At 52.2% G+C, this 22,506-nt stretch overlaps 9 protein-coding genes across 9 annotated transcripts; 6 read left to right on the forward strand and 3 right to left on the reverse strand.

Moving 5' to 3' along the window:
- Positions 1–475: 475 nt before the first annotated feature.
- Positions 476–924, forward strand: PG994_006262 (uncharacterized protein; the record flags this gene model as incomplete). The annotated part of the gene is made up of 4 exons (XM_066857671.1): positions 476–523; positions 592–684; positions 763–865; positions 920–924. 4 exons carry the CDS (start codon positions 476–478, stop codon positions 922–924), a joined length of 249 nt encoding a protein of 82 aa, XP_066716940.1.
- Positions 925–1,134: 210 nt separating this feature from the next.
- On the reverse strand, positions 1,135–2,343 carry PG994_006263 (uncharacterized protein; the record flags this gene model as incomplete). Its single annotated transcript, XM_066857672.1, has 1 exon — positions 1,135–2,343. The coding sequence occupies one exon, from the start codon at positions 2,341–2,343 to the stop codon at positions 1,135–1,137; it is 1,209 nt and encodes a 402-aa protein (XP_066716941.1).
- A 499-nt stretch (positions 2,344–2,842) lies between these two features.
- On the forward strand, positions 2,843–4,009 carry PG994_006264 (60S ribosomal protein eL8; the record flags this gene model as incomplete). Its single annotated transcript, XM_066857673.1, has 4 exons — positions 2,843–2,848; positions 3,109–3,180; positions 3,243–3,752; positions 3,809–4,009. 4 exons carry the CDS (start codon positions 2,843–2,845, stop codon positions 4,007–4,009), a joined length of 789 nt encoding a protein of 262 aa, XP_066716942.1.
- Positions 4,010–6,326: 2,317 nt separating this feature from the next.
- On the forward strand, positions 6,327–7,505 carry PG994_006265 (carbonic anhydrase; the record flags this gene model as incomplete). The annotated part of the gene is made up of 3 exons (XM_066857674.1): positions 6,327–6,333; positions 6,608–6,724; positions 6,895–7,505. The coding sequence occupies 3 exons, from the start codon at positions 6,327–6,329 to the stop codon at positions 7,503–7,505; spliced, it is 735 nt and encodes a 244-aa protein (XP_066716943.1).
- Positions 7,506–8,291: 786 nt separating this feature from the next.
- PG994_006266 (uncharacterized protein) lies at positions 8,292–8,618 on the reverse strand (the record flags this gene model as incomplete). Its single annotated transcript, XM_066857675.1, has 1 exon — positions 8,292–8,618. One exon carries the CDS (start codon positions 8,616–8,618, stop codon positions 8,292–8,294), a length of 327 nt encoding a protein of 108 aa, XP_066716944.1.
- Positions 8,619–10,056: 1,438 nt separating this feature from the next.
- PG994_006267 (soluble quino protein glucose dehydrogenase) lies at positions 10,057–11,744 on the forward strand (the record flags this gene model as incomplete). Its single annotated transcript, XM_066857676.1, has 4 exons — positions 10,057–10,353; positions 10,413–11,154; positions 11,267–11,492; positions 11,522–11,744. The coding sequence occupies 4 exons, from the start codon at positions 10,057–10,059 to the stop codon at positions 11,742–11,744; spliced, it is 1,488 nt and encodes a 495-aa protein (XP_066716945.1).
- A 396-nt stretch (positions 11,745–12,140) lies between these two features.
- On the reverse strand, positions 12,141–13,091 carry PG994_006268 (putative SEC13-protein transport protein; the record flags this gene model as incomplete). Its single annotated transcript, XM_066857677.1, has 2 exons — positions 12,141–12,891; positions 12,949–13,091. The coding sequence occupies 2 exons, from the start codon at positions 13,089–13,091 to the stop codon at positions 12,141–12,143; spliced, it is 894 nt and encodes a 297-aa protein (XP_066716946.1).
- A 1,020-nt stretch (positions 13,092–14,111) lies between these two features.
- PG994_006269 (uncharacterized protein) lies at positions 14,112–15,484 on the forward strand (the record flags this gene model as incomplete). The annotated part of the gene is made up of 4 exons (XM_066857678.1): positions 14,112–14,225; positions 14,538–14,988; positions 15,055–15,371; positions 15,425–15,484. 4 exons carry the CDS (start codon positions 14,112–14,114, stop codon positions 15,482–15,484), a joined length of 942 nt encoding a protein of 313 aa, XP_066716947.1.
- Positions 15,485–19,434: 3,950 nt separating this feature from the next.
- Positions 19,435–20,650, forward strand: PG994_006270 (uncharacterized protein; the record flags this gene model as incomplete). Its single annotated transcript, XM_066857679.1, has 2 exons — positions 19,435–19,521; positions 19,676–20,650. 2 exons carry the CDS (start codon positions 19,435–19,437, stop codon positions 20,648–20,650), a joined length of 1,062 nt encoding a protein of 353 aa, XP_066716948.1.
- Positions 20,651–22,506: the final 1,856 nt, after the last annotated feature.

Genomic DNA, 22,506 nt, shown 5'->3' on the forward strand with positions numbered 1-22,506 from the left:
TGATGGGTAGCGTGGTCAGCGCGCAATGTTTCGCTTTGCAGTCGCGTAATGCAACATTCGAATCGATAAGAACTCGAAATCGTTGGTTTCGGCACGTGAATTCACGGTCGCTTGCCACTCGATGCAATGGTGAAGTTGGGAAATCTGGCCGTGATGTGCGCCCATTCCCTCTCTGGGACAGTCCAAGTGAGCTGCAAGTGGTCAGTACATGGATGGTTCACGCGTGTTGCTGTGCCAGCCCCACTTCTTAGTCATCCAGTAGCCTGTGGCGGCCTGAGGCATGAATGGAGCGGGCAATTCAATCCGACGTCAACTTATCCGAGCTTCAAGATAGCTACATCGAGATTCCCCAAAGTCGCAATTGCAACGGAACGCCTGGCACGGCATTGACTGAGTAAGATACAACTCGATACCCTTGTGCCCAATTCTCAATTGCTAACGTTTTGTGCCCAGCTGAGCCTGAATTCCCGTCACAATGCCTGTCCCTTTTGAAACCCTGATTCCCTATGGAATCATCTTAGCCGTGAGCGACTTCCAGCATTCAACTCAGCTGCCGAACGAGGGACGATGCTAAGAAAGCGACATTTGCAGATGTTCGGTGTGACTGGTGCCGGCATGTCCAAGATCAAGAACATGCAGAACGGTGGCAAGCGGGCACGACGATCAGTCGACCAATGGGACAGAGTAAGGCCTTCCACCTTTTCTGAGCGCGATACTATAAGGGTACTGGAAAGATGTAGGATGCTAATGCACGTGGTAAAGCAAATGATGGATCGCGACCGACGGATCACCGGATTCCTACGTGGACAATCAGATTCGCCGATAGCGCCGGCAGGCTTTGAGCTGAACAACCCATGGAGAGTATGTATTAGCAAAAGGAACCGAAGTTATGCCCAGATCGTAGCTAACAATTGACTAGGTTGAGAAGCGGATGTCGTAGGTTCGAGTAGATTGAGGATAAAGGAGGGAAGAGCAAGAATTCGAGAAGCGTCACCAATTGTACGAGCTACGGGTGTCAAAAGGAGTCCTACTGAAACGGGTTGCTCAAGTGCAAAAAAGGGTATCATTATGTGGTTCCATCTACCCAACGCCAGTGATGCAGTAAAGATGGTTCTATTTACCAGTCAAGTCTTATCAAATCTGGATTTCCGGCCTATTCTTGTTCAACCCTTCGAGAAGCATGCACGCCTGGCACAGCTTCTGACTCGACATGTAGCCGCATCTCTCGCATGAGCCCAATTTCTGCTTCATGATGGGCACTGTGGTCGAGGAGGCCTTGGATTCCTTCTCCGGCTTGGGTCGGCTGCCCTTCTCGTTAGGCTTTGGTATAGCGATTTCGGTCTCCAGCTTTTCTTCTGCAGCTTTCTCATTCTCCTTTAACTGCTTCTCCATAGCTGCCATTTCTCCTCCCGTGCTCCGGCCGTTCGCGGAACCACAGCCGCTGCCATTATCTTCTTCGGCGGCAACGGGTGCAGGACTTGTATTGGCCTTGCAAGCGCATGCATCTTGATTTTGGCCCGGTACGAGTCTAGCCATATCTTCGCCGCTGCGAACGACGTCCAATATGGCACTGGGCCGTACTCGCTCGAGACTCTTGATGAGAGTTCGTGCGCTGCCTCTGAAGGCTTCTGGGCTATAGATGCACTCGGTACTGAAATAATCCAGTCTTTTGTGGTGCGCGTACAGAACGATCTCCTTCTCATAGGCGTATTTGAGCGGCTTGCTCCTCTTGACATCGCTTGCATTGCTGCCGGTAACAATGCTAGTAGCCCTGGAGAGCCGCGCCAAATCTCCCCGGAGAAGGTTCATGAGGACAGTTTCTGCCACATCGTCGGCGTTATGTCCAGTCACGACATGTTTGATACCCAGCATCTTCGCGCCTCGGTCGAGTGCTTGCCGCCTAAACACTCCGCAGTAGGTGCAGTTTCCCTTTTTGCCGATGGTCTCGACGACTTGATCCATGGTCCAACCATATAGTTCATCATAACCTACAATCTTTAGAGGCATGTCATACTGTGCTGCATTCCTCTTGACTGTCTCTAGTGAATCGTCTCGATAGCCTTTGATTCCCTCGTCTATACTCAGAAGCACGAGATCAAGGCCATACTTGTGTCGCTCATTGAGAGTCTTCAGCACGGATGCCAAGACGGTTGAATCCTTGCCGCCGGATGCCCCTATGGCTATCTTCTCGCCTGGGTAGAAGAGACTTGAAGATAAAATTGTATGGTGGACTTCATCTTCAAATATTTGGGTAAAACAGCCTTTGCAGAGTTTCTGGTGGTTCTTGGGTCTCTTGATCAGCGCTCGCTCTGTCTTGCAGACGGCACACAGAGCAGGGGCCATGGTGACCATAGGACGATATGAGAGCGAGGCGAAAGTAGAATTCGGTTCAGAGCTCCCTATTCTGGGTTTCTATGGGAAGATAAGAGAGCAATCTGGAATGCTCACTATAGACGTAAGCGCTCCAGTGACTTTTTAGATCTTTCAATATTGTCGTCGTTCTACTCTACGTTCATACATTGAATACAGGCACCGATTCTGCACCGGGCAAGGCAGTGTCTGTCCAGTCTGACTCTGCCGATCAAGTGGGGCGAGAGAGACTTCAGCTTCTTCGCCTCTGGAGTTGACGCACTAGTCCTAATCTGCATCGGCTCGATTTGCGCTGCACAGACCAATCCACAATCTCCTCCACAAACCCTACAACCACCAAAAATTATGTGATCAGGTAGATTTAGTGGCCTGGAAACTTTTCTCGATATTCCTTCTTTTTCCTCATTCCTCTCAGAGCAGATCCGGTCGACGCAACACCAGCACCCAACGACCACACGACCAGTAATCCACAATGGCGGTAAGTATTTGACGTCCTACGATCTTCCGATGTGCTTTTGTGCACTCGATGCACCGTCATAATTGAATCCAATGGCCCTCGCTCGTCGAGGTGTCCATCTTCCGCCCGTTGTCTTCGGACTCGGGTGAAGAATTGGCTTGAGATATCGCGGGTGTCTGCTGAAATATGCCTCCCACATGCGTTTCTCTCTAGAGTTCAAGGAAGACTTGCAGTTAAAATGGAAAAACACATTTGCTGATGTCTTCTTTCCTCAATGATAGCCTACCAAGTCCGGCAAGAAGGCCGCCCCGGCCCCCTTCGGTGCCTCCAAGGGAAGCAAGAAGGCCCCCAAGGTTAGTTCTCAACCCCCCCTGATCTCTACGTCAATCCTTGATGATGCTGACATCCCTACCAGAACCCTCTCATCGAGAAGCGCACCCGCAACTTCGGTATCGGTCAGGACATCCAGCCCAAGCGCAACCTCTCCCGCATGGTGAAGTGGCCCGAGTATGTCCTTCTCCAGCGCCAGCGCAAGATCCTCAACATGCGCCTCAAGGTGCCCCCGGCCATTGCCCAGTTCCAGCAGGTCCTTGACCGCAACACTGCTGCCCAGGCTTTCAAGCTCCTCAACAAGTACCGACCTGAGACCAAGGCCGAGAAGAAGGAGCGTCTGACCAAGGAGGCCACCGCCATCAAGGATGGCAAGAAGAAGGAGGACGTCAGCAAGAAGCCCTACGCTGTTAAGTACGGTCTGAACCACGTCGTCGGCCTGATTGAGAACAAGAAGGCTTCCCTCGTCCTGATCCCCAACGATGTCGACCCCATTGAGCTCGTCATCTTCCTGCCCGCTCTCTGCCGCAAGATGGGTGTCCCCTACGCCATCATCAAGGGCAAGGCTCGTCTCGGCACTGTCGTCCACAAGAAGGTTCGTACTACAAATACCCTTTGATATTGAAAACCCATAGCTAACTCGTTCATTAGACCGCCGCTGTCTTGGCCCTGACCGAGGTCCGCTCGGAGGACAAGAGCGAGCACTCCAAGCTCGTCAGCGCCATCAAGGAGGGATACATGGCCAACACCGATAACAGCCGCCGACAGTGGGGTGGTGGTATCATGGGCGCCAAGGCCAACATGCGCATTGCCAAGAAGAAGAAGGCTCTGGAGTCTGCCCTCAAGGTCTAGATAGGAGTCTAATGATTACGTTTGGTCATGGTTAAAGGAGTTCATACTTTGCGGATATGCAATGTACCGGCGTTGGAGGGGTCAAAATGGGAATACCACAATCATGGATTTGCATGACACCTACTCCAAACACTCTCCTCTTTGACTAATTGCCTTTTGTGACTAGGTTGTTTGTAGTACGCATGGGCTTGCTTGAATCGTGAGGAAACGTGACAAGACGGCCGTTAGACGTTGCCCAATTTCCGTACTACCCAGCCGGGCAGAGTTTAACTCTTGCATAAAGTATTGCGCTAAATAACTGTATTTGTCTGACCTCTCACTAGAAATATACCAAGTGAGCCTGGGGATCGAAAGCAGCCTGCTCGGATTGGTCAACCTACCGGTGTTTAGGCCTTCCAGTACTTCAGATAGGTTCATACAGATGGGACGGTGTTTTGGGAAACATCGGTCACACACTGTATTTTGGTGTGAAAGCTATGCTGCATACTACTGTAATACCTGGTATGGGGAGTTAAACATATGCATGTAGAGTCGTAGAAACGAGCTGAAAGCTGGGCGTTTTCAACGTGCCGTCCAATCTTTAAATCGCGTGCCAGTGCCATCCGCTCCCGCACTGGGGAAATATGCATCTTGTATTCTTAGGCCGAAGACCGAATCAACGTCAACTCAACGCTACTTCGGATTGTATAGCTGTCGTCAGTGGTCCGCAAGGAGTTTTAAACGTCGTTCCAATCGTACGCCTGGCCACACATGGGCTTGTCTTGAGCGTTGATTGGGTAGGATAACGGATTGCGCGGATGTTCAGTTTAGGAGGCTGGCTCGGCTGGCACGCTGGCTATCGGTGAGGAGAGAAGGCGGGGCACCGTTGCCGATCCCTGTGTGAAACGACTACATGTACTATTAACAGATGTCTTGGCGCTTGGCATCCATTGCTATAGCGGATTACAGAAGAAATAACCGACGCATCAACCAGGCAGGAGAGTTGGGAAATGAGGGCTCTGCATTAGATTTGGTAGGAGTCCAAAACAGACAATGATTCAAGGCCACCAGATCCCTCCGGATTCGGGAGTGAGATATTGTCTTATCGTTTTTATGCCGCGGCGGGAGTCCAAGCCCTACCGTGGTCAGCTGCGGGTTCCCCGGAAGTATGCTTATCCCCAAATCTTCCCCAATCTGGGATGCGAGATCCGTCAAATCTCACAAATCTCCCTCATCTTAGCAGCCAAGAAGCTCGGCAGTCGTGAGCCCCAGGCAAATCAGGGGCTGTTTGCTTCATATGTTTCGAGAACACAGCTGGCTACCCTTGCTCACTTTGAAGTCTTGCATCGTCGATCCTCGCCAGGCCTGGAGTCCTGGACTCGGTACATACTTCAATGGGTTTGGTGCCAAGACCTGGATTAATATTTCGATAGTCGGAGGAAACCATGCTGAGACACCGTGAGAATCGATATGAACGTCTGGGCATAAACGCCTACCCGGCCTGGGGCCAGATGAACTGTTTTGGACCAGAACGGTGGCTCTGACGCATTGCGTCCCATGGAGCGAATCCTCGGACTTTTCTTGGTGATAGATAATACCTACCTATGTAGGAGGCAATAGGGAGGGTGGTGAAGCAAAAACGACTGGAGGGACCCGGACCTGCGGAACCCATCCCACGGATGGTCCCATGTTGAACCATAAGACTCTATCCATCCTGTGCCTCCCCTCCTCTTCGGCCAGGGCCGATGCGTGCGCTTTCTGTTCCTTCCGCAACTTTGTGACTGCCTTGAACCAAGCAAAAACACCACACAGTTGTTGAAAGCATAAATACGTACTACATAAACTGGCTACGATACCGTCCCGGCGTCCCTGGGATAGTCCCCGGTTTGACAGGGCCCGCCAAGCCAATACTCGACGGTCGATCAAGCACAGCAGCACTTCGTAGTTGAGCACAGTGATACCGATTTACCTGGACACTATACCTGGCTGCGGTCCACTCGGGGTCCAATCAGCGAGTCTCGCGGCCAAGCCAGGAGACGAGGACACTCAACAACAAGCACGGGTCGACTTGTCGGTGTTGAGAAGGGGCCCAGAAATCACTGGACGAACTACAACTAGGTTTATATTGCTCCGTCCGTCAGCTGTTATACTTCGAGCTTTCCGCCCAAGAACTTGCTCTCGCCAATCTGACTACATACATCTACCTACTACTTCGCCCTCCCCTTCTGCTAGTACCACGGTTGCATCCTTTTCAGCGTTCGACTTCCCCTACTGCGGTGGCTGTTGCTACTACCCTACATCTTCTACTTCCATCAGACCGGTTCTGACAGAGTGCAAAATGACTCGTGAGTTCAACTGTTATCTGCATCTACACACCCTCATGTGTATAGTGTTTTACTATACTATACTGCACATACAAAAAAAGGAAGAAAGCATTCCGGGACCTGCGTCCTGCAGCCCTCTTTTGGCAACCGGCCGGTTGAATACTCTCCCACAGAAATTTACACCACTCAGAATGGAGGGGTGTTTCCTAATTCTACAATCACGCTCCGAGAAGTCATACGACTTCTGAAGATCGCCCCGAACGGCTCAATTAACCTTATTTTGTGTTTCTAGAAGACCTAAGGGACCCCTTCACCTATGCTTTGAGCTCCAACCAAGCCTGGGCTGGCTACAAGAGTCACCAGAACCCCAACTTCTTCCCGACTCTGGCTTCCGGCCAATCGCCGACTATCCGTACGTTGCAAGAAATGCTCCCTTCTGAAGTTTCGGCGTCGGTTTGGCACCCGCCGGCATGCATTGTACAATGTGTGCGCAAAACAAGCCTTTTGACGTGTGATGGCTGGGCGAATCGTTGTTTCAATGTACCGAACACTTGGGCTAACAAACCGGTTGGAATTGACTAGTCTGGCTTGGCTGCTCTGACTCGCGCTGTCCCGAGACGACCATCCTGGGCTTGCAGCCCGGCGACGTCTTCGTGCACCGCAACATCGCCAACATCGTCTCCGCCACCGACATCAACACCTCGGCCGTCGTCGAGTACGCCGTCGCCCACCTGAAGGTGCAGCACGTCGTGCTGTGCGGCCACTCGTCATGCGGCGGTGCGGCCGTCGCTGCGGGCGACGCGCGCGTCGGCGGCGTCCTGGACACCTGGCTGACGCCCCTCAAGGCGCTGCGCAACGCGCACCGGGCGGAGCTCGACGCCATCAAGGACGACGGGGCGCGCGGCATCCGCATCGCCGAGCTCAATGTCGAGGCGGGCGTCCAGGTCCTGCTGGCCAACCAGACCGTCCAGGACCACATCGAGGAGCGCGGCCTGCAGGTCCACGGATGCTTCTTCGACATCGGCTCCGGGCGCATCCGCGACATCGGCTGCGGCACCACCAAGGGCGGCAACAAGAAGGCGGCGGCCGCCGCCACCACCAAGGCCGCCGACGCGCCGGGCGAGATCATCCGCGGCAAGCATGCGACGCTCGTCTTTAGGGGGGACAGCGCCGACATGACAACAGTCCGGTAGATTTGTGGGGGCCCGCTGACTCGAGGACGCAGAGAGCCAGCGCTTGAATAGAACAGCATGTCGGTTTAGCTTGGGATTTCTACATTAGGCGTGCGAGCGAGCACAAAGGATAAGCGTTTACGGGGAATACGGTCACGAGATTGGGATTATTCACGAGAATGGGAATGTTCATTGGCGGAGACAGCCAGGAGGTATAGGGGCGTTCATGAGGTCTCGTTTTAGATAAAATGTTTTTAGGACTCTCCTATAATGAAAGAGCTTTGCTTCACAGCGTTTCCCCGAAGTTTTATACATTCTTGACGGTGATGGACTATGGCTGGAGGTCGCACCATTCTCAATCATCTTGTCTAGTCCTGCGCGCAGGTTGCTGTCTATATGGCATAGATCGGCTGTTTGTAAGACAACTGTCTAAGCCAAGCCGGCAACAAGGGCGCCTCGGCTTCGAGCTCACGGCATATCATAGTATATTCAGGGTTAAAGGTTTAACGAGGTCCGGCTTGGAAATAGCCAACATTTCTTGGTTTCAGCTCGTGTGCGATTCAGGAAAGACAGAGTCATCGTTGCTCAGCAGTCTAGCTGTTGGTTGTCCAACCCTGCGATGGATCAGACCTGTATTGATTCATTGTCTTGTCTGATCAACGATCGATGCGCTTCTTCTCTATTCCCTCGTCCACTGTGCGAGCCATGGCTGCTCTTCGCAGTCACTTCCAAATTCCATATCGAGACTGACGTATGTATGGCGGTGAAGCTCATGCGACCCCGCGACAGAGTGATTATGTGTCTCATTCAGGGGTGACATCGCGCAAAAAACAGCTCGTCTCCGTATTCCACTCCTTCGCTCCCCGTCACCCACTTGGTGGCACGGAGATATTTCGTTTCCCATGCTGCCCCTGGTTGAATCTCGCGGCAGGTCCATTCTGCTCCCGGCGGCGGAGAATCCGGGTCCAGATCCCTGACAGTAGGCCAGACCGCCATGCCCCCGACCCGCCGGCTCTGCGAGATTCCAGATTCTATCAGCCCGAATGCCGTCACTTCCCGAATCTCCGCGTGCGCAGTCCAGGATGGTGATAAGGTACCAACGCCAGTTTCCTGGCCAATTTCCGAGCGATCCATTGTCGTGGCGGGGCTACGACAGTGCTGGCGATATTAGAAGGTTGGGCTCGCCATGATCCTTCTCGACCCCCGGCCGGTAACGTTCTACCACGAATACGGCCTTAGGCACCGGTATCGTCGCCAATGGATCTACCGCAGGAGCGACTGGTCTCATTTTTCTCGCATTCTCGTTCGATGAATGGCCTCTTTTTGGTGATCGGCCCTGGCATATGTGGGAATATGTCATGATCTTCGGCTTGGTTTCGTACCAGCTCTTCTTCAGTCCACCTAAAGGCTAGCTCGAGATCCATCCAGATAGGCATCTTTATGGAGGCCACCTTGTCACCTTCAATGGGTCTCATCTTTGCAGAAGTTTTCCAGAAGGGTCCCCTTAAACAGCCGATATAGCCTGGCCTGCTAAAATAACTACCGTTATTCACGCTCAAGCCACCGAAACGTCGGGCAAGACAAGACGTACTTTATGCAGACACAGGGACTGAACCAGTCGCTCTGGACGGACGGACGCACTAGTGCGCCAAGGGAAGTCCGGGTCTTATACCCGCGATATGCCTCCATCCTTCCACATATTTTGTATTACGTAGGGCTAGCTTATGAGACGTGTATATATCAAGTTATAACGAATGATATACAGGCAGCAGTTGCATCAGAGGACTACTTCCTGGTGGTTTTCTAGCGATTGAGCAACGGAATAGCGAAGGCCGGCCATTGCTAGAAAACCAGTCGCTCGCATACAATACGGGCGTTGTATCCAAGTCCCCTATTCGCAACCAACGACTCGACGCGCGGGGTAACGCGGGGTTGCATCAAAAGATGAAACGGCCTATGCTGTGAAACGCACGTGTCTCCCTACCAGTTAACATCACAAATGACATTGTCTCGACATAGATACAAAGAGTTGATATTGTCAACTATGTAGAATGAGTTGTACGAATTCCAGTCCCTCAGGCTCGGCCCCACACCGAACTGGCTGTCCTACTTGGCTGGTATTTGGAGTGCTACCCCAGGTCCCAAGTCCGCGTGTGAAGCCAAGATTCTTAGCACCGCTAGAGAGTAAAGTTGAACTAATCACAACTCGCGACGATGGCAGTGTACGCGTCAACGATAGCAGGGACGGTCTCATGCTTGGATGCTTGCATGTATGATGTATATGGCAATGTTTCTCATCAATCGAATTCAATTGATGTTTGTTTGTTTTAGTCTGTGTCGTTTCCCTAATTCGTTTCCTATCAATATATGTAGACCTGCCGCTTACAATCCACCTCACTTACACGAGAAGAAAGGGTTGGCAGTCTCGGCTGCTGAAACAGCAATTGCATCACCAGTCACCTGGGAACGACAGCTAGTATCTGCGAAACCACCAAAGCAAAGTGGACGGCGATATAGGGTAGCTTCATCAACGCTCTTCTCATAGCATAGCTACATACCATCTCCTTCAGCAATGAAGTATACATATTTGGCTGGAGCTTCAGTGCTCTTTGCAGCCAGGACTGCAGCCCAGCAATACGGCTGCCCCAATGTCCTGAAACCTACATACCAAGCCCCTGTTGTTGGTTCGGGATGGACTGCCCAGCTCATCGCGAAAGACCTCAAGGACCCGCGGGGTATCATCTTTGATACGAAGGGCCACCTTCTGGTCGTAGAGCAAGAGTCGGGCATCAAGCGTCTAACTTTCGACGACAAGGGAGGCACTTGTCTCGTGCAATCGGGCTCGCAAACGATCGTCGACAATAAGGATGTAGGTCAAATCCTTGGGAGCGCTGAGCGTTGACTTCAGTTTTCTAAAAACCACACTAGCTCAACCATGGCATTGCCTTCTCCAATGACGGCAGAACTCTGTACGCCTCCTCCGATGCCAAGGTCTTGTCGTGGGCTTACGACCCCGAGAGCGGCACCACGAGTGGTGATTCGCGGACCATGGTCGAGAACTTGGACGGGGGCGGACATTCTACAAGGACGCTCTTGATGTCTGCCAAGCAGCCTGGCATGCTCGTCGTCTCCAAAGGCAGCGGCGGGAACGTCGATAGCCGAGCCAAGGACGTATCGACGGGCGTTTCCCAGATACGCGCCTTCAACATGACCAATGCCACCGACACTCCTTACGACTATGCCTCCCAGGGCCGGATGCTGGGCTGGGGGCTGCGCAACTCGGTCGGCGTGGCGGAAGAGCCGATGACCGGCGGCATCTTCAGTGTCGAGAACTCGGTCGACGAGATGTTCAGGGATGGGACCGACGTGCACCAGGACAACCCGGGTGAGGAGCTTAACTTCCACGGCTTCCTGAACGCGTCTACCGAGGGCCAGGGTGGTAATTACGGCTACCCAGATTGCTTCGCGCTCTGGGATACCAACATCCCGAACATCCAGAGCCTTCAAGTCGGCAGCCAGTTCCCTCAGAACCAATCAAGCACTTTAAATGACACGACTTGTAACGAGGAACGGGTATCTCCTAGATTGACCTTCCAGGCCCACATGGCGCCTCTGGATATCAAATTCACGCCGGATGGCAACACTGCCTTCATCTCCTTCCACGGAAGCTGTAAGTTAGACCTCCTTGGCCTCAACGGGCCTTACTTCATTGCTTTCCTGCCACGCCTCTCCTCGCATGCCCAAGCAAAGGGGGTAAAGAGACTAACATAACAACCACACAGGGAACCGCGACAACCCAGCCGGCTACAAGCTGAGCGCCGTCGCCTTCTCCAACGGCGAGCCCACCGAGCCGCCCACCTCGACCAAGGCCGTGAGCAGCATCCTGTCCAACGCCGACAACGGCGCCTGCCCCGACGGCTGCTTCCGCCCCGTCGGCCTCGCCCTCGACGGCCAGGGGCGCGTCTACATGAGCTCCGACGCCACGGGGGAGATCTGGGTCCTGAAACAGTCCGATGTATCCACGGGGACCCCCGTAGGGGCGGGAACGGCGGCGGCGAGCCTTCGGGTACGGGCAACGCGGCGCCGGGTGGAGGACGGTACGGTGGGATACGACGGTCGGTGTTCGCGCCGGGCGCTACGGCGGGCGGCGGTGCGACCGCGGCCTGGGGTCTGGGGCTCACCCTACTCGCGTGTATCATGACGGGTATGGGTATACTGACCGTGATGCCGGTCTTGGAGCCTGCGGCCCGCAGAGCTTAGAGAGCTTTTGCTGGTTGATTATGGTCTCCTTGACTGCATCTCGGTATGTGTTAAGCGTTTTTTTCTTTCTCTCTTGCAGGCAACCCGGATGGTGCCAAATTTGCCTCTTCAGCCCAACTTTCCAATGGGAACACCTCCAAAGTGCGTCCGCGAGGCCAATTTGTATCTCATACTCTACTATACTGTACCATAGATGGCGAAATAGTTCAGCGCGTACAAGTCTTCCGCAAGACATCACATCTAGATGTCGATGAATTCCAGGACAAAGTGAATAGGAAAAGCGTATGTAATAGGAATCAATTTAAGAGTCTATTCAGGAGTCTATTTTCTGGCTATAGACCGTGTCGCTCACATGAACTATCTTTGTTGAGTTTGTGCTATTGTTGATTGTCAGGCTTACTCCTCCATGGTCTTTACGCATTCCCACTCGCCACGCAGGTTTTCCTTCCACAGGGAAACCTTGTTGTCGCCGCCACTGACGGCCAACACGTTTCCGCTCAGACTCCAGCTGACCCGCCAAACGACAGCATCAAAGTTCAACACCTTGCAGGCCCACTGGCCTTGGCTGTTGCTATCGCTGGTCCAGATGCGCACCGTCTTGTCTTCCGATGCCGAGGCGATATAGCTCTTTTGGAGGACAGTAGGGCTCCAAGCGACGTCCCGCACCCAGTCGGTGTGGCCAGTAAGGGGCTCGCTCTCCTGCTTGTATCCCTGCGTGGCCTGGTCCCAGGTCCAGATCTTCAACACATTGTCGCATCCTCCTGTCACGAAGCGTCGCTGGATGGGGGAGCCCTGACCGGGGGAGGCCGAGGAAACAATGCTGCCGGGCGTGGTAGCGGGCGCCCAAGAGACCGAGTTGACGCCCAAGCCGTGGGCGGGGAAGGCGACGTGCTGGAAGTTGTTGTCCTTGAATTCGAGGACCGAGACGGTCCCGTCGGAAGAAGCGCAGGCAAGCAGGCAGCCGGACTCGTGCGGTGACCAAGAGACCATGTTGACCGAGGCCTTGTGGAGTGCGAAATCGAAGATCTTCTGCCATTGGTTCTGTTGCTCGCGCCAGATGAAGACCTTTCCGTCGTAGCCTGCCGAGGCCAGGATGTTTCCGTACTTGGGGTGTGCCCAGGACACACACCACACAGCACCTTCATGACTGGAGACCCATAGTCAGCAACAATCTATCTTCGATTTCCAACGGAGGCGAACGTACCCTTTTAGCGTTTCCGTCAATCGTTGTGTCTCGCCCTCGATCTCGAAGATCTTGATGGTCTTGTCGGAGGAGCAAGTGGCGAGGCGGCGACCGTAATAGTCGAGGACAGCATCATGCTGGATGGTGTCAATGTTGAACTTCATTGTTGTTGTCCTGTATGGGGGAGAAAGAGCAAGCTGGGTGGAAGACCTACAATCATATCATCGTGGCCGGAATTCGATATAACCTGCGCCTTCCTCAGGGGTCAGCCTAGTCAAGACATTGATCCAGATCAGTGGTGTAAGCTCACCATCTTGGAGATAGACCCGGAAGGGACGTAGGTAGTTGGTGTCGCAAGTTACGGGGGGAAGGAAGCTAGGTTGCCTGTATTGCCAGGCTGTCGAGCTGAGAAGTAGGTAGGTAGTGTGGCTGTTGTTGTCTAGGTATGTTTTAGTATAACGTGGTGCTGTTGAGATGCTGCCGGCTGGAAGGTACAATTAGTTGATTGTTGACCTCACTCACACATTGGCAACGTCGCCAAATACCAACCCAGCGATACCTTGCAGCAATAGCCCCACTGGTGGTAGCTCAGCGCGTCAGTTCTTCGAGTACCCCTGTACTTAGGTACCAAGTGGTGTAAATGAGAATAGGCCGTTTAGCTGAAAGAGCCCGACTTCGGAAAATCCACCATCCCGATATCCGCCTTCCATTAACACACGCTTCATTATTGCGCCACAATCACAGTTGAATCCTGCCTAGCAACTAGCCACACCTTTCGGCAGAAGCTTTGACTAGGACCTCAGTTTGGCTACGTAATTCCCACCCCGCCGTTCCCCAGACTGCCAGATCCGTTGCAGGTCAGACCCGTCTTTGGCCGAGCACCAATAGTAACGCGATCGCGTGCGACCCTCGACATCTGATCTTTGGAGCTTGAACAAGCATCGTTAATCTGAATGCAATACAGCTGATTGTTAGTGCACCTTTGACCTTCTTCTCACTCATTACTTACAAACTCTTCCTCTGCCAATATTCGTAACCCGAAGACCGACAGGCATCTATCCGTCCACCTTCTCCTTTTCTCTTCCAAGGCGGCATTCGGCGATACTTGCGACTAGTCACACTTGCGCCTGGCTAGTAGCATTACCTCTCGTCTCTCAACATCTTGCACGCATCTCCGAATCATCATGGCAGACAGCTTCTGCGGCCCCTCCAATGCCGCCAAAGGGCTGGCTCAGCATTTCGACCAGGATCGGTCGCGTCAGCAGGATCGCATCCAGGGCCCGAATCAGCCCGGCGAGGTAAGCAAAAACCATGAGATTGTCGCATTCCTGATTCTACACCTACCAAATCCTATGGGACTCTTGTCGATCATCACGAGAAACACACTGTTCACCTAGTCCTTCCCAAAACCTTACCTGCTTCTGTTCTTTCCCCCAAAAAACTATCCAAACAGTCACCGCTGACATTATTCTACCAGTCGTTCCGATCTTCTGCTTCCCATTTCGCCAATGCCGGTAACCAACATTTCAACAACTTCCAGGGCAGCCCTGGCACAATCCCAACCCTGCCTACCCCGAATTTCGGTTCCATGCCCATGGCGCAAATGCGAGGCCCTCCGAGCGCTGCGTACATGGGCCCCCAACATCCTACTGCTATGGCACAGCAGAATATGCAAGGGAGATTGGGCTTCCCAGTTTCAGAACATGAGCCTTCATGGACAGCCTATGCATGCCACTACCTCCTCCCAAGCACAGCTGCCTCAGGCACATCAGTCGCCATCCATGAGCAACCCGGCTTTCATGCCTCAGAACCCCATGCAGATGGGTCCATTTGCCGTTCCCGGCAGCGGATATGGCCAGATGGGTCCTATGATGCCTTTCGGGCCATTTAATAACCAAGCTGGGGGATTCATGGCACCTGCAGGCCCTGCGATGGATTCAAGAGAGGAGAAGGAGTGGCACGCCCAGCAAATGATGGACCGCCAGATCAACGATGAAGAATTTGATCTAGCCCTGGAAGACTGGATGAATTCTAACCATGACACTGGTCTACTTAGCAGAGGTATGTTTACTTTATCAGGGAAACACAGGAAAGGACATATGCTGACTGAAATTTGTTTCATTACAGCTGAAGTCTTGAACCCCGTTCCTGTCGAAGTCCAGAAGCCCAAGTCTGAACCAATTCACAATCCTCAAAATGAGACAGAGCTTGCACGTGTCGCTCAACAACTGGTCGACTCGGTTGCCTCAGATGAATCGGAGAAGTTCAGAAACTCCAGCTTCCTGAGCCTAATGCGACGAATTGCTGCGAAAGAGGTCGTCATTCAGGATAGTAACCTGGTTGAGGCTTCAACTGCAGACTCGACCAATGCAGCCCCTGGTTCGAGCATCGGCTCATACGTCACTCCTGGATCGTCTTCTGTTTCTGAATCACCTTCATCCGAGGTAAGTTCATGACACTTTACCGCCTAATAGACCTCCTCTAACGTGCTACATAGAGCGCCTCTGACCCTAAAGGCAAGGGTAAGCAGAAGGCGACAGAACCGCTCAGCCCTTAGCTAGTCGGGAGCGAAATTGACGGTGATGTCGAGCTTTGATGACCTGATACGGTTGTCAAGTTCTTTATGGACGAGTTGAAGAAGTGGTTGGACCGCCTCAAGCTAGTCATTTTCGACGAAGACAGAGCGTCCATTGTACATTACCAGAGGCGACCCACCATGGTTCTCGGTCGCTGACCGCGGAATTTGCCTCCATTCACGAGCATTGCAACGAGGACGATAAGGCATAAGTTTGCGTTCAAGGCGTTGTCTTTGAGCAGGACTCGCATTGCGGTTTTGCTTTTTCCCTTCGATATTTTGCATTTCTCCTTCGACCTTCAGTTTAAGTCAAAAGGATATCAAGTCATGGCGTTTTCACGGATGGTTACTAAAGATTGGTAATTTCTCGCGGCCCGGGTCTTTCAGGCCTTGCTGGATATAGAGAACTGCTTGTATGATACGGCGAAATGATACGTTGATTTGCACATTGGAACTAGGCTAGGACCATAGATGGTGGCATCACTGGCAATAGAGTTCCTCGTTTGGTAAATACCCTTATCTCCAAGTTGGTGCGAAGACAACAATTATCAATAGCTGTGTCGCGTCACTCATGTCGCCCAGACACTCGCTGGGCTGGGGCCGAGCAGGACAATGAGAAAATAGCCCTTTCTCGCCAAAAGGAAGGCCCTCAGTCCCGCGACCTGGTATTGCCGGTGCCATGTACTTGAGCCTCAAGTGCAAGATGTTCAAACGCTCTGGATATTACTAGGTAAGAGTAGAGCGACCCTCACTGTAGTTGTTGTTGTCCTTTAGTTGCATTCGGTCCTTGGGCAGCTTCCGGTTCAGGATAAGGTACATGCGACGACGAATACCTTTATTTTTTACGAGAGACATTGCGTACAGACTAATCCCTAAGTTGTTGTAGTTTTTCAATATCATGCACAAGGGGCCTCGTACAAGTCTGTTATGCAGTTCTGCTACAACCTCTGTTTATCCAACTATGAAGCGGGAATGTAGCCATCCCAGTGTTCTCTTGATGTATTTCTACTGGAACAGACGCCTACGAGCGAGTACGTTATCCAGGTTATGAAACGTCATCCACCGAATAACAAAAATCCAACTTCATCGACAACTGTCACAATTCAACGTCGATCACCTCCCCCGGGCCCCGCCGACTCGCGGCGTTGATCCGGGTCGCGAAATTGAGCACGAGGTAGCAAGTAGCAGGGGGTCCACGCGGAGATTATGGGGGCCCAGATACGTGGGCTCACGTAAGCCCATTCCTGGCAGGGAAGTTATTGGCCTCTTCAGTCACCCAACCCGGCCTCTTGCAACTAGGATTCCTGGGAATTTCCGCGGAATCTGGATGAGCTTGATGATGACTTTCTCTAAACCTGGAGCTTTTTGACCCTCCATGGGGTAGGACCTGCTCTATTGGGATATTTGCATATCAGCCACGGCTTGCGCAGCAGCAGCAGCAGCAGACCTAAAAATAAAGCCGGGAAGCACGGGTGAGCGAACCAGTAACTCCGATATTTGGCCTCAGGGTCGGAGTAGGCGAAAGCCGGTGAGAGCTTCGAGCTCCGATGTAATGTAGGTAGATAGGTAACAGGCGCATGAGGTTGCGCAACTATGCAGTGTATATCCACACCCCGGAGGCCTATGCGTACATGCGCCGGGCAATGCAACGCAACCACGGAGAAGAGAAAGCAGACCGCCGCAGGGCTTGAATTGCAGAAAGCGTAAGACGGAGGAACTTTACTTGCACCTGCATATCTGGAGGCAGATTCGATCCCACCCTTGCGAATCAATCTCGGGTACGGAGTAGTGAGTGTCCTAACTTGTCTCGGAGTCGTTCTACTAGTGCATGATTATGCAGCAGAAGGACTCGGTGAGATAGTGATAGGGGGAGTCCTAGAGGTAGGCTACCGCAGGACTCGCGCCTTGTTGTCGAAAACTATTGACCTATACGATATCCCTTACCGGGCTTAGGCACGCATGTTTTATATTACATTTTGCTACATATTGGTGAGAGCAGACTTAACGAACGCCAAGCATCAGCAGCAGCGGAGCTTGGCTCAAGCTCCGCTTGGCGGTATGGGGTTCGTAGTGAGGTACCACCGTAGATGAAACATGGGAGAGATCCATCCCCAGCCGCGCACCCCCCAGTAGGTATGCGAGTATGAGTCACAACTGCATCGAAATTGAGGTCGGGGAGGAATTGAGAGACCTGATTTGCTGAGGAAGTCAATTCCGAGTGAAGACGCCCATGGATGAAGCTTTGCGATGCGGCCAGGGGTAGTAGAGACTGTCGCATCTTGGTAAAATGTAGCTGCCTTGCGCAAGAGGCATCGCATCATACGTAACGCCATACGTTACGTTGTAAGTAACCAGGAAAGGGGATCGTGATTCGATTCGTAACCATCGCCCGACCAGAATCGGAATTGGGACATTATTAATCTGATCTTACTGTACACAGCGCATCTGTGTGAGATACTGCCACCGAGGCAGTGCGGACATGGGCAGTGCCATCAACTGCATATTCGTCGAAGCACAAGGGCGGCACATGTCTAGGATCTTTTCAAGGCTACCAGTTGAACCCAGGCAGCTGTATTATTGCTGCAGCCAATGTCCTCCCATGATTATTGATACTGTGAGCTTAGCCTCGTTTCTGCACGTCGCAAGGCCTCAAGATATTTATCCCATCCAAATGGCCACAGAGATTATCATGATCAGATCAGCTGAACTTGACAGATTGTAGCATATCCACTGCCTTCAATTCGTTCGGTTCAAATTCGTACAATGGTTGCAAGACGAGTCAATCGGCTTCAAGGGCGTCTGCGCCGTCGAGAGCACATCCCGGTTACCTAGACATGTAATCGGGATTTGGCCGTTTCCTATTCCGGCACGCCGGATTGGAAATGCTGGGAGAGATGCTGCAGTGGAGATTGGATGCATATGTATTAACAGGGCTAGCAAGGGCAACCAGTTGCGAGGCGCATCTACCAACACCATCAAAGTGCCTGCTGAAATAGAGCTTGGGCTGATGAAACTCGTCGAACGAGTGTTTATCCACGACAGCCTACTAATGTTTAATAACACCAAGGCATCTACATAAAGTTTTTCCTCACTTGTTGGTGCCGTTATTCTCTGCTGAGATGCTCCCAGTAGGTACAGGTAGAGATCAAGCAGGATACGGGCCAGGCAATACGAGCAGATCCAATGGAACGCTCCAATGGGACGCGTTACTAGTACAGTGCGCCGTGCGTAGGACCCCGGTAGAATGGGAATGCCAAGACGCTAGGCTATGACTCATAGCTGGACGGGTCGCAGGTCGATCCCAAACAGCGCAAACGCGATTGTGGACTGTGATTCCGTCGCAGTCGCGGACAGTGGGTTGAGTGGGAGGCAGTTATTGGTTTGGGGGGAAGCAACTACGACCAATTAGGCCCGCCGGGCGTAACCTACACCCTAAAAACTTGCGAAAACTAGGTCGCAATTGCTGCTCTGAAATAATGTGTGTGTGTGTTTTTGGCGGTCGCGAGCCAGTCTCACCTCAGTACCTGCCCAGCCCAGCCAGCCCACCACACACAGCCTTTCCCCATTCAAAAACCTCAGCGCATCCCGACCTGCACCAACTTTTCTTCCCTTTTCCTCTTTTTTTTTTCTGCATCATCCCCCCAATATCAGACAGACATTACACAGACAACACATCAGGTATCCTCCAAGATGCGTTAACTCAGTGAACCCCCCGTTCCAAGCTTACCCCGTGCTCCCCGTAGCCAACGTCAAAATTCAGTCTTCAAAGAAACAACCCAATAACTCCACTCAACCCTTGCCTTCAGCTCTTCCTTCCCAGGTCGATCTGAACTTCCACGAAGCTATTCCCAGCTCCCGCAACAGTTCTCTCACCACCGCAACCATTTCCCTCAAGACTTAACAGTCTTCACCACGGATTCCAATCAGTCACCATGGCTTCCCTCCAGTTCGTCCAGCCTGCCGGCACCATCCGCGCATCAACAGCCATACCCGCCGCAACATCAGCAGGACTTCGTCTTGTTCGATCAACCTTCCGCCAGAACGAGCGCTAATCGCACTGTTTCCTCGCCTGCAACAGCAGCGAATACAAACTTTGGATCTCTAAACAACAATCGACGTCACTCGTCATCAAACCAAGTCAACAACAGCAGTGACTACTCTCCCTCATTGCAGAACCAACGAGTGGCCCAGATTATCCAAGCGACAGGGCACCAGACTTCTTCTTTGGCATTCAACAATCGGCTCAACTCTCCTACTGCTCAAAACCAAACCAAGCAGTTTTACGCATCTTTATCTGCTCCATCATCGACTATCGCAGTGAATCAGCAACAGCAGCACCGTCCGGCCCGCCCCCCTGTTCCACTGTTCACTCAAGGCATCGGGAACCAGAACTCGCCAAAGATGGATCTGCAAGGTAAACACATCCCTTCTCCTGCCAGAAGGGTCAACCGCTTACACAATGTAGACGCGCTTGGAGACCTCACTTGGGGCGAGGGTGGAGTAGCCACTCCGGCTTACTCTTCCCCTGCTGCCGCTGCGTACGATTTCGGTGTTAGCTCCGCCTCGAGTTCGACGACTAATATTGGCACCGTCTCTCCCCACGACTTGCTCATCTCCGCACCGAACTCGACGGCCTTCACAAACTTGACTTCGCCGTCTTTCTCCAACGAGTCTCCCGACTTCATCGATAGCTTTGACGTCAGTCCCAACTTTGGCAGCAACGACTTCGACAGCGGCGCCAGCGACCCTTGGTACCCACTCTTCCCCCAGGAGACTACCGTCACGGACACTTTCCCTACTCCTGCCCTTGATGAATCTCCTATCGACAAGTCGGAAGACCTGGAGGTAGTTGAGCCTGCTCCTCAGCCCCGTCGCAAGTCTGGAAACTCGCCTACTGGTCATCATGGACGCCACTCTTCTGTCTCTGGTGTCAACTCTCGCCGACGAGACAAGCCTCTGCCGCCAATCATTGTAGATGATCCTTCGGACACTACGGCGATGAAGCGAGCGCGCAATACTCTTGCCGCCCGCAAGTCTCGAGAGCGCAAGGCCCAGCGTTTCGATGAACTAGAGGAGAAGATTGCCAAGCTAGAGCAAGAGCGTGATCATTGGAAGCGTATTGCGATGAGCCGATCCGGCGGCTCATGAAGCATTGATAATTAGGCATATTGATGTGTACTTTCTTCGGATGGACTGGAGGGACAGGCCTTTGGCCTAGTCGCCTCATTTCTATGGAGGCAGTAGTGCGGTGTCCTCGATTTGTTACGGACTCTCGTGCTACTTGCCGCGGATTTCTTGGCGTTTCCGTCATTCATCTCACGTAGTTCTTATGTGGTTTATTCTCCTTTTCTCCGGATCAGTCTTCGGCACTAAAATAAGGTGCGGTGGTATTCGTAGGGTTATGGTTATTATATTCCGTCGCACCACGGGTGCTTGACGATGTTTTTTTTAGTTTCATTAGTGTCCGCCTCAGCGGCTTCAATCAGATTTCTTCGTTGCATTTTGACACACTCCGTTGCCTATCCCTGTGATTAATTCGTCCTGGGTGCCGGTTTGCCTAGATTGTGCCAGGCCACAGATGAACGGGACTGGTATCAGGTTGCCGTATTTCGGTGAAGTGAGTGTTGCGTTACCTTCAATTGGTTGGTATCTGTACACGTTGCCCGACGGTTTCCATGTTGATTTCGGCTGCTGATAAACGCAGGCATGCGGTCTACGTATGTTATCTTTCGTGCATGGAAGTAAGTATGTTGTATTATGTATATGTCTCCAAACCCTTACGCGCCATCTCCCTCTTTCATTTGGTGGAGTGGCGACTTCTCTCCGCCCGTCACACATCAAGTCTCTTTTTACTGGTGTGTTCTCTTAGTGTTGCGACTGTATCGTAACCAGTAAGTTTTGCGAGTACATATGATCATATACTAGAGAAGTCATTCCATGCGTGCGTGGCCTTAGGGTTGAGCTGGGAAACTCTTTGCTAACTCTCGGTAAATTTTCATCAGCGGTCTTGGTGGACAGGATCATCGCTAGCTGACCCCCTGTGACCCGTACCTGACCACCTTGGGGAGGACTAAAAATCACCGGGAACAGAGGCTCAGTAGGGGAAGGGTATTGTTGTCGGGCGGGACTGAGCTCCTTTGCCAACCGATGCAGGCTCAGGAGAACCAGACTCGTGTCTGTTTGTGTGGGTAGAAGGTTGTGGGCCTGTTCGGATACTGGGTGTCACGGTTCGGTCGTACGTCTGAGGGAGCGTTGGAACGGAGAAAGACGGTGGTGGTTGGGTATCATGACACATTCAATCGATTTCCGCGCCCGTTGATGTAACTCCCTACATCATTTCGTGGGCTTAGACGTTGGAAGGGATGCATGTATGTGCTCGAGGAAACCCGCTCATCGTTTCGGTATCAAGAGTGAACAAGTAAACATAATGACAAGACATCTTACGTTGGCCTGAATATCGCGGCCCAGTTCATGTCAACTTTCCTTCCTCGTCTATCTTCAAAACATCGAGTAAAACGTGATGAGTGTAGGCAGGTAGTAATCCTTGTAATGGATACACTTATAAAAGGAGTGGATGAGAACGGATGTAGAGAATAGGAAACAATCAGTCTTCCTCAGTAATCGCTTATAATTTTCAGATAACACCACCCCCTATAACCAGAAGGGGTGCAGGCCACTGACGTAGAGCCCCCTGGAATGGTGTTGTGTGACAGCGTAGCATCCAAAAAGAGCAGGACACTTGAAGAAAATAGAAGTTAGCAACCATGGAAGCAAATAGAGGGTGATTTTATTTGCCTTTATTTTGTATGAGGACGAGGAGTTTTGCAAGCACTGAGATATAACATGAAGTATGATCGTTAGGAGGACGACGCTCATCAAGTCACTCCTAACCTTCGGATGTTTTCTTGTCTAAATCTGAACTAGCCATGAGCGGTTATGCGAACGCATACAAACCGGAACACCCTATTACTACTATAAGTTTCCGTCGATCACCTCCTAGGGGT

Source organism: Apiospora phragmitis, assembly GCF_038363925.1.
Source record: "Apiospora phragmitis strain CBS 135458 chromosome Unknown utg000006l:1.0-5683423.0:1.0-5690449.0, whole genome shotgun sequence".
In the NCBI taxonomy this organism is placed as follows: domain Eukaryota; kingdom Fungi; phylum Ascomycota; class Sordariomycetes; order Amphisphaeriales; family Apiosporaceae; genus Apiospora; species Apiospora phragmitis.